Genomic DNA, 10,103 nt, shown 5'->3' with positions numbered 1-10,103 from the left:
CCTGTTCAGTGCAGGATCTACTTTCTATTCATCTCCATTGCAGAACAGAGGAAGAAAGATATTTTAAGTCCTGTAATCTCTTACATGCAAAAATAGATCTGTTTTTACTAGATAAGAAACCAAGAAAGTAGTATTTCCATGGAATGTTTAAAATGGATAATTACATGCTTTTACAGTGCAATTCTATACAGCGCTGTTCTGAAGTAAGTCCCAAGTAAGTGGACATACTAGGAATGCAGCCTATGTCATATTTATTTAACTCTGGGCACAATCCTATGGGGATAGACAGCCGCCTCCGAATTTGGAGGCAGCCAACTATCCAGTGCAGGGCGGGTGGAGCACGGAGGCCGCCCTGTATTTGCAGCTAGATAGCCGATTTCAGCTGTCTAGCTGGGGGGTGTCTGAGCAGGGGTGGTGGAGGCCTGATGGAGCATAGGATGTCATAATGACACTTCTGCAGTCTCCTCCCTGCCCCCGGGAATGCCCCCTTTTTGCCCACTCTGTACTGCGGTTATGAATGCAGAGCTGTGGATGAACCATACTGTCTATGAGGCAGCGGGGGTGGGTGTGGGAGTGAGGTTTCTGGGAACCGAGCTCAGAACCCTGGGTTTGAGCTTGGTTCCCAGAAACCAAAAAATTGTATGGCTGTCTAGACACTTTCTACCAGCCATAGGATTGCACCCTCAGTTTTTGGCATAGATTATATTATATTATTTATTTATTACATTTATATACCGCCCAATAGATGCTTTCTTTTTATTCCATTTACCTTTGTTTGCATAACACAGACTGTTTTGAGACTGTGGAAGAGCTCTGATAAAGAAGTAGTGTTACAAGTGAAATTCAGATTCTAGGCATAACTGTTCTGTTTCTGGCTCTGTCCAATTCTATTTATTTGGAAATCCCACTGGGTTTGATGGGACTTATACCTTAAGCTAAGCTTTTCAGCTGAAATCAATAGGGGTTATAAATGGTTAGTAGATTGTGATCTAAACAATATTTCATTTGCAGTCATATGCACACTGACTTGAAAGTAAGCCCTGATGAACTTAGCCATAGTTACTTTTGAACCCACCTTCATAGGATAATAACAAGCAAGTGGTTTATTAGCTTATGATGGGGTTAGTGCTGTATTATATAGAAGTGTTGAATTCCAGTCCAATTGTGGTCCTGTGTGATTTTGAGATGAACTTTTGGCAAAATAAATCTGCGTATCTACTTTAAATGTTATAGTTTTAGTCTTAAATCTTTAATGTCTAACCACTAACAAAGTAATGTGAAGACACCACATCATAAAATTCACTGGGAGGTTTTGGGAAATATTAAACCACCGTGCATAAGTGTTACATACATGACAATGAATATTTCACTTAAAGACAACAGGCATTAAACATGAATCACTGTATGTGTATATTATCATGTATAATTTCTACAGTATTTATCACTGGATTCAATAGATTTAAATTAATCATGACTAACAAGTTCTATTTATTTCAGTAGGTCTACTGTTATGTATAACTAAATCTGGATCCAATCTAATAAGGGTGCAATCCTAGTTTAGACAGAAAAAAAAGTCCTACAACTCCCAGCACTCCCCAACCAGGTATGCTGCCTGGGGAATGCTGGGAAGTTGTAGGGCTTTTTTCTGACTAAACACGTGTAGGGTTGCACCCTAATAAGTGTTTTATAATTCTTATGTGTACAACAGTCTTAAAAGTAGCTTCCTCTTGGAAAGACACGGCCAATTCTGCCTCATGAGCTCTGTTAAGTAAGTAGAAGATTGAGTCTGGGCCTCTCCTGTCCTTATCCAGCACCATGTTATTTTACTAATCCGTAAGATTGCTGGGAGAATTATCAACAACCTCAGATATGCACACGATACCACCCTGATGGCAGAAAGTGAAGAGGATCTAAAGAGCCTCTTGTTGCGGGTGAAAGTGGAGAGTGCAAAAGCTGGTTTGAAACTCAACATTAAAAAAACTAAGATCATGGCATCTGGCCCCATCACTTCCTGGCATATAGAAGGGGAAGAAATGGAAGCAGTGACAGATTTTATTTTCTTGGGCTCCAAGATCACCGCAAATGGTGACTGTATCTGTGAAATTAAAAGACGCTTGCTCCTGGGGAGGAAAGCTATGGTAAACCTAGACAGCATAGTAAATCACCTTGCTGACAAAGGTTTGTATAATCAAAGGTTTTCCCAGTAGCAACGTATGGCTGTGAGAGCTGGACTATAAGGAAGGCTGAGTGCTGAAGAATCGATGCCTTCGAACTGTGGTGCTGGAGAAGACTCTTACGAGTCCCCTGGACTGCAAGGAGGTCAAATCAGTCCATCCTAAAAGAAATCAACCCTGAGTGCTCATTGGAAGGACAGATACTAAAGCTGAAGCTCAAATATTTTGGCCACCTGATGCGAAGAGAAAACTCCCTGGAAAAGACCCTGATGCTGGGAAAGACTGACGGCGAAAGGAGATGGGGACGGCAGAGGATGAGATGGCTAGATAGCATCACTGATGCAATGAATATGGACTTGAGCACGCTCCGGGGGAGAGCGGAGGACAGGGGGGCCTGGCGTGCTGTGGTCCATGGGGTCACGAAGAGTCGGACACGACTGAACAACAACAGAGGAAACATTAGAGTGTGTCTAAACAGAGCTATTGGATATTCAGGAAAGGTCTTAATCTTGCTCCTATTGAGTCCTTTTTCTACTTTCTGCCTAACGGCAGCCAAAATACCCCAGGAGATTGTAATACTGCTGATTAAGACTGATGAAAAGTCAGTAGCAAATTAATAAGCACACAGTTCTTCACCGCAGCGAGTCAGTAATCCTGCCTGGCTGTTCAAAGCCAAGCTACCGTACAGCCCCCGACTCCAACGTTATCTCGCTCCCACCGGAAAACGCTCGACGTACAAGGCGGCGCCCCGCCCGAACTGAACGAGGACCCTGCACATGCGCGGCAAGGTGATCTAAGGAGCGGGCATGCGCACCATACAGGTTCTGCGTGTCTCGCTCTGCTAGGCGGCTCGGCGCGAGCAGGCGCAGCGCTGAGAGGCTCTTCCGTCGAGGAGCGCGGGGACGAGGCCGCTGAGGATTGTGGGATATTGCGACCCAGGCAAGCTGGTGGCGAAACGATCGTTCAGCGGCAGTTATTGCGCGCGCGACAGAGATCGGGGGCCCTTTTCTGATTAGCTCGACCGGAAGCGCTGAGGGACCCAAGAAAGAGGCGATCACCCGCTTCCCCAGGGCCCTCGACCCCTCTCCCCTCGATGTGTTTGTAGTGCCGGAGCAGGAGGCAGTGCGATGGCTTCAAGCAGCGGCACCGACGTGATCCAGGTTACCAACGTCTCCCCGAGCGCCAGCTCCGAACAGATGCGGACCCTCTTCGGTTTCCTGGGCAAGATCGAGGAGCTGCGCCTCTTCCCTCCCGAGTGAGTCTCGCTCGTCGTCAGGGGACGCGGCATCTCGCCGAGCCGCCTCATCAAGGCCTAGGCCTCAGGGCGGCCTAATGGAGGCCGCGAAGCCGCGCGCTCGGACGTGCCAGGCCCGAATCGGGCCTGTGGGGGCGGGGAGGGAAGGAGGCCGGGAGTGGGCGCCAGGCTGCGAAGAGCTACATGAGGGCTCTGCTCTTGCAGCCTCCGAAATCGGACGCCTTCGGGCCTCCAGAAGCACCATCCTTCGGTGCCTTCTTCACCCACCCTCTCCCAGCCATCTTGTGTTTCCAGAACTGTAGCCGCCTTTCTCCCGCTCGCCCCATTTTTTCTGTTGCTCTAGAGAGGCAAAAACCCACCCGCCCTTCTCATTTCCAGAGCACTCTGTGGAGACAGCGGATAACAAATATAAAACAGCCTAGTCGTTTAGCTCTTTGAGGGAGGAAAATTACAGGAACATTAAAATAATACTTTGAACAAACAGATATTCACAGTTGGGATGTGAATGGTCTGTGAGCATCGGTTAGTCTTTGTAAGAATATTGTATGGAAAAGATAATAGAATCATAGAATAGTAGGGTTGGAAGGGGCCTATAAGACCTTTGAGTCCAACCCCAATGTATATTTAAGAAGGCGAGGAGTTGGGTTGTGCTCCACTCCACACAAGTTTTGAATAATTCTAGAGAGATGGTTCCTGTTATCAGTGAAACAACAATGCCAAATGGTATCTGTTTCCATACAACTATGCAGTTACATTGCTCTTCCCACCCCCCCTGCCCCCAATCAAGAGCACCAGTGTGGTGTAGTGGCTAGAGTGTTGGACTGGGAGCCTGGAGATCCGAGTTCTAGTCCCCACTCAGCCATGGAAAGCTCACTGGGTGACTTTAGGCCAGTCACAGACTCTCAGCCCAACCTACCTCACAGGGTTGTTGTTGTGAGGATAAAATGGAGAGGAGGAAGATAATGTAATTTGCCTTGGGTTCCTTGCAAGAGGAAAAAAAGTCGGGATATAAATGAAATAAATAAATAATGTGTGTAGCGTCATGCGGAAGCATCCCCAAAGCACACAGCTTAAGTTTTCAAGGTGATTTACAGTGGCCGCATTTGCACCCAGCAGGAAGCCAGAATTCCCTGGCTCCAGGCTTTCTCGCTCCCAAACAAGCCAGGAATCATAAATCAAACCCTGGTTTGCAATTCTGGCTTATAAGTGGAACAATAAGCAGGCAGGTCCTAGAATGGATAACATGCTAAGCTTTCCTTTCCTAGTTAGTTTAGCCAGCCCCACTGGGAGAAGGGCCAAGTGGGAGCAAACAGCCTGCATGTAGTAGCATGCAGTTTGTGAGTAACCCAGGATTCTGCAGAATCCTGGCATATTGTTGTGTGAAGACATGACCAATGGTTATGTCAAAAGAGAGCAATCTATACTTCCTATGTATTTCTTCAAAATGGGGTGTGGACATAATGATTCTTTAGGTGGTATGAATGTATAATTTTTGCAACTAAGAGTCAAAATATACTTTTATGAAATGTTTTAAAGGAGGTATGGCCAAGAAGTAGACATTGTACTATTCAGTGATTTGGGGTGGCCTGTTATCTGCTTGGATTTTTGCAAGGAATGTAGGACTAGGTGGATCTTGTGCCTTGCTGGATCAGGTCACCTTATGTTCTTAAGTGAAATGTATCCTCAGGACCACTTAATATGGATTAGTTGTGCCTGAACTGAACTCCTCAAGTGTACGTTTTGCTTCATACAGTTAAAACATGGATCATGTAGAGTTTAGTAAAAAGAAAGAAAATACAGTTGACTAGTCTTTCCCAGCTGGTGCCCTCCAGGTATGTTGGATGACAACTGCCATCACCATCAGCCAGCATGCAGGCTGGAGGTGATGGAGAGTTGTGGTGCATCACATCTGGAGGGCACAAGGTTGGGGAAGGCTGCAGTAGACCATGCAAGATTGAAAGCCTGCCTTCTCTGCTCTAGAACTCTGGTATTTGTCCTGTAGAGTATAAACATTATGTTCTAGAGCTATCATGACTAAAGTATTCTGTTGCCTCCTTTCACATAGGGCGGAATCCTATAGAGATAGTTGTCAGCCTCCAAACTCAGAGACTGATGACTCTTGAATGCAGGGTGGCCAGAGCATGAAGGCAATCCTCGCCTCCATTCTCCGGCCTCCCTGAATTTTTGGCTAGGCAGGCCCCGCCCTCTTTTCTCCATCTCCACGCTGTGTTTCGGAGCACGGAGATGTAGCCAGCGCGGAGAGAACCACGCTGGTTATGAGGGGGAAGGGGTGAGGAGTGAGGTTTGTGGGAACCAAGGTCAGAGCCCTGACTCCAACCTCGGTTCCCAGAAACTGAAAAATCTGACATTGTCTAGTGGCCATAGGATTGCTCCCTTAGTTAATTTTTATGCGCCATTTCTTTAGACGATGTAACTAAGTCTCAGCTCCAAATATGTATTTTTCCCATATGGATTAAACTATTTAAGGCCTTAAGGCACACTTACAATGAAGTAAATTCGGCAAAAGGGAGCAGTGGGAAGCAGTTTTGGGTGGTGGTGGGGGGAAATTTTATGTTAATTTTGTATGCTGTATATATATATTCCTGACATTTTTCCAATAGCGTAGAATAATTGAACTTAAAAATTTGATAGGAGGAAGGGGACTAGGGAAGTGCACTTTGGCTGGAATCCTAAATACACTTACTAGAGAGTGAGACTAAGCCTCATTAAATATAATTTATCTTTCTTCTGAGTAAGAAGCATAGAACTGCACTGTTAATGTGGTATTAAATGTTATTCAAATATTTACTTGGAAATTGTCTTTATTTGAGTAAATGGAAATATTTTAAGGCATGAGAACTCAGTAGCATTCACTTCTCTTATGTTGTTTAAATTTTAAGAAAAGTAATTTCTTAAGCTTAGCACACACACTGCTTGATAAATGTACTTAGGATTGCACTGTAAGGGCCTGAAACTGTTAACATCCTAATCTTACTACATAAGAACCCTGCTGAATCAGACAAAGGTCTGTCTAGTCCACTGTTCCCACACTAGCCTATTGGAAGCCCAGAAGCAGGATAGAGGCGCAAGAGCACCTTCCCTCTCGTGTTCCCCAGCAACTAGTATTGAAAGCCATACTGCCCCTGTCACTGGAGGTGATACATAGCCAAATTGGTGGCTGTTGTTGCAATGATTTATATAAGAATATAATTAATGCACTTCCTAGGGATAGTTACCTGGAAAAGTTAATTATAGCTTTAAAACTGCCCAATTCTACTGTGTGTCTGATCATGATTTTGCTAATTAATTATATGAGACAGCATGTTATTAGAAGATAAAAATGTTTGGCTCCATTTCTACAGCAGGATGGCTCCTGGGAACCTTTGGGCTACCCCCCTCCCCGTTCATTCCAGATTGGTCTGGACTCCAAAGAAACGGGTGGGGTGGTGGATGATGGATTCCAGAAATCCAGCATTGAACATCCCATCCCTGTTTTGGAATCCATCCACCACTATTTTAAATGGTGAAAGGGAAAAGTGAATTGATGAATTTCGCAGTACTACCAATAGATGTCTTCTTTTTTTTTAGATTAGTTTCTCAACTGTTTTAAAGTACGCAATATAAAAGTGTTGGATCTTCTTGGTGTAGCTGTCCAAATCATGCCCTCATATGTTATGCATTCATATTCTGTGCAGATCTGTGTGACTTCATTTTCTAACACTCCCTTGTTTTGTTGAGTTGCATGTAATGGTACCCAGAAAATACTGTTAGAAGCGGGTTGATACCTCACATCTCTTGTCTCTTGCAACTGCTCATGATTTAATGACAGTAAATTGTTATGCAAAACTAAAATACCATGACACAGTTCATTTTCAGTTGAATAACTTATTGACTGTGTTGATCTTATATCTAATGTTCTTATTTAATCTTATTGTTATCTAATGTTTATTGTGTGTTGTTTTTCAGTGACTCTCCTTTGCCTGTTTCTTCACGTGTGTGTTTTGTAAAGTTCCAAGAACCTGACTCTGCAGTTGTGGCTCAACATCTGACAAATACTGTATTCGTTGACAGAGCATTGATAGTCGTACCATATGCAGAAGGTTTGTGAATTGTTTAATGATCTACGAAGCCATAGAACAATGGTACTAAATCTTGATGTAGTTTAATAGCATGAAGTTTAGCATGTAAAACATCTAAGCTATTTACATTTTTAAAAACCCTTGGTATACTGATATATCTAGTTTTTGTACAAAAGCAAATTAAACATTTAGTTATGCAACAAAAGCTGGAACATGCCTGTCAGTCTTTTCGCAAAAAGACTTTTAGAAAACTTAATGTGTTTAAGCAGCATTATTTGATATCTTTTATTTATATCAGGCCCCTCAAGATATCTTTTTACGCAGTATTTTGAAACTGAAATACATAAACAAGAAATGTTGCTTTAAGTTACCGGGCATATGTTGTCACATGATTCATTCTCCCTCATAGAGAATGGGTGGAAGTATAGTGGCAGATCCAAGGCAATGTTCTGTTTACTTTAGTTGACAATTCAAAAGCATTTACGTTCAGTATAAATTCTGGTACACCAAGGGTTTGATAATCTCTGTTAGTCAGAAAATATCTCCAAAGGTGCTAAATGGGCACTGGGTGTTAGATCTTATTCCGCATTTTCTTGTTCAACCTTGCTATATTTTCTAGAATTTCACTAAATAATAAACTCTTCTCTCTGTTATTTGTGTGTGTGATTTTTGTAGTGGAGAAGGCAAATGCAAAGGCCCTTCCAGATGACTGAAACAGTGGGGTCCTCTGCAGCTACAGGGGATTCTAGACATTAACTAAAGGCCAGCAAGCACTCAAGTCCCCCAAGTGTTTTCCTGGTGTAATCACTTGTTAACAACATTTTTTCTCTCTTCTTTTTCTTACATTTTTAGGGTGTTACAGTAATTTGAAAAACAATGAGCAGGGTTGGGAACATAACTCTATAATTCTGTACCAAGAAGACTGCTCTTCTAATGAGTTCTGTTGAACTTCTGTAGATTTCATCACAACTATTTCAAAGGCACCATTAATTGATAAACTAGTAATCTTCTTAAATAACTTGATTAAAATAAAATATTTTCAGTCTTACTAATCACTCCTGGGTACACAGGTTGCTAAACCTCATTGAATTCAGTGGGATGTAGCAGCCTAACTGTGTGTCGGATTGCAGTGTTAAGTCTTACATTTAGTAACTATTTTGATGTAAAAGTCTGTTTACACATTAACAAGGCAGAGGAATATGTAGCTTGCAGACATGTCTGACAAGACCTAGTTGTTAGTATTAGGATATTTCTAACTGAAACTAAATGAGCAACTTCTACTCCTGATCAGTTTTAAAGTGCCAAGTAGGATATTTTCAGATTATTCCTTCCACATTATTTCGGGCAAAATAACAATTTGAGATATATTTGCATTTGGTTCTTGCATGAACTTTATCCATATTAGGGCCAAACTAGATGTGACAGTGGCTCTGCATTTAAATATGGATTTGCCCCAATTTCATATCAAGAAGGGGATGGGTGTTTGTCTTTAATTTGAAAGGTGTGCATGGGTGAAGAGTGCAGAACCCTTCCTGTGCCTGCAGCTTAACTTTCTTACAATCTGTCCCCCTGTGCTTTTTTTCTCCTCTGAGCTCCAATGCTGGAAATGTGCTCAGCGCTTGCAGAAAGGGGCAGTAGAGAGGTAAGCAGTATGTTGGGGTAGGTTTCAGGGCCTCGGACCGTTGTGTTACTACTTTTATCAAAAATGGACACACACCCTTTTTATGTGGTTGGGGCACGACTGCTGCTGTCATACCTAGTTTGGCTTTTAACGGAACTAGTTTCTGATGTATCTGCAGGACAACGTTTAAGGCTGGTAAATTTTGAAGATTTTTATAGGTAATATTCTCTTTGTAAACATGTTTTTATATTTTGCGCTAGAATGCTAATGACTGATAAAACTGGCACTAAGATGATCAACCAAAGAGGTCAATTGAGAATCTCCTGAAGATTTTTTAATGTGACTTGAGCAGCTATTATTAGTCAAGGACTCAATTTTGAGTTTTAGGATCTACGCAGTTTTTTAGTTGGTGGAGAGTTATGATTCTGGACACAGTACGATAGCAGAATAATCCACTGTTGTTTTTTTCCCCATGAAGTTTGACTACTTTGTTCTTTCAATAGTTCCTTATGTATGGAAGCAAACAGGCTTCGCTCTTCCATTGTTTATATTGGAAGAGCCCCTTTTCCGCTAGGTACTTAAGCACGGTTGAGTAAGTTACTTCAGATTCAATGGGCCTGCTCATATGTATTGAGGCACATGCTTAAGTACTCTGCTGAATTTAAATCTACATTTTTTTTACTATTGTGGTGATATGTTTTGACATTACCTCACTATTAAAATATTGCACTATGCTATTCATAGCCTGTATCAGTCACGTTCCTGTTCTTAGTGTGTTCACATATCTTGGTGTTGGCTGTTGCTTTGTGTTTTAGACTTAACACAAAGTTCACGGTAAGGCATAGTATGATAAACTTCACTGTGAAATTCAAGGATTTGGAAGGAACTCAAATATTAACAATGGCTTTGGGTGGGGTTGTGTAGGTTCTTTGGTTAATGTTTGTTTCTTTTGTCTGTTTCTTTTTCTTCATTTC

At 42.4% G+C, this 10,103-nt stretch overlaps 1 protein-coding gene across 2 annotated transcripts in view; it reads left to right on the top strand.

Moving 5' to 3' along the window:
- Positions 1-3,087: 3,087 nt before the first annotated feature.
- Positions 3,088-10,103, top strand: part of SRSF11 (serine and arginine rich splicing factor 11) — a 33,965-nt gene continuing 26,949 nt past the window's right edge. For both annotated transcript variants that reach the window (XM_084852237.1, XM_084852236.1), the window contains exons 1-2: positions 3,088-3,429; positions 7,396-7,529. In XM_084852237.1, the coding sequence (XP_084708363.1) occupies positions 3,302-3,429; positions 7,396-7,529 (262 nt within the window). In that variant the 5' untranslated portion in view covers positions 3,088-3,301. The remainder of the gene's footprint in view (positions 3,430-7,395; positions 7,530-10,103) is intronic.

Source organism: Heloderma suspectum, chromosome 4, assembly GCF_057233095.1.
Source record: "Heloderma suspectum isolate Gila_16-S chromosome 4, 16-S_ref, whole genome shotgun sequence".
Taxonomy (NCBI): domain Eukaryota; kingdom Metazoa; phylum Chordata; class Lepidosauria; order Squamata; family Helodermatidae; genus Heloderma; species Heloderma suspectum.
The sequence above is the reverse complement of the archived record's forward strand: the minus strand, read 5'-3'. Positions and strand labels throughout refer to the sequence as shown.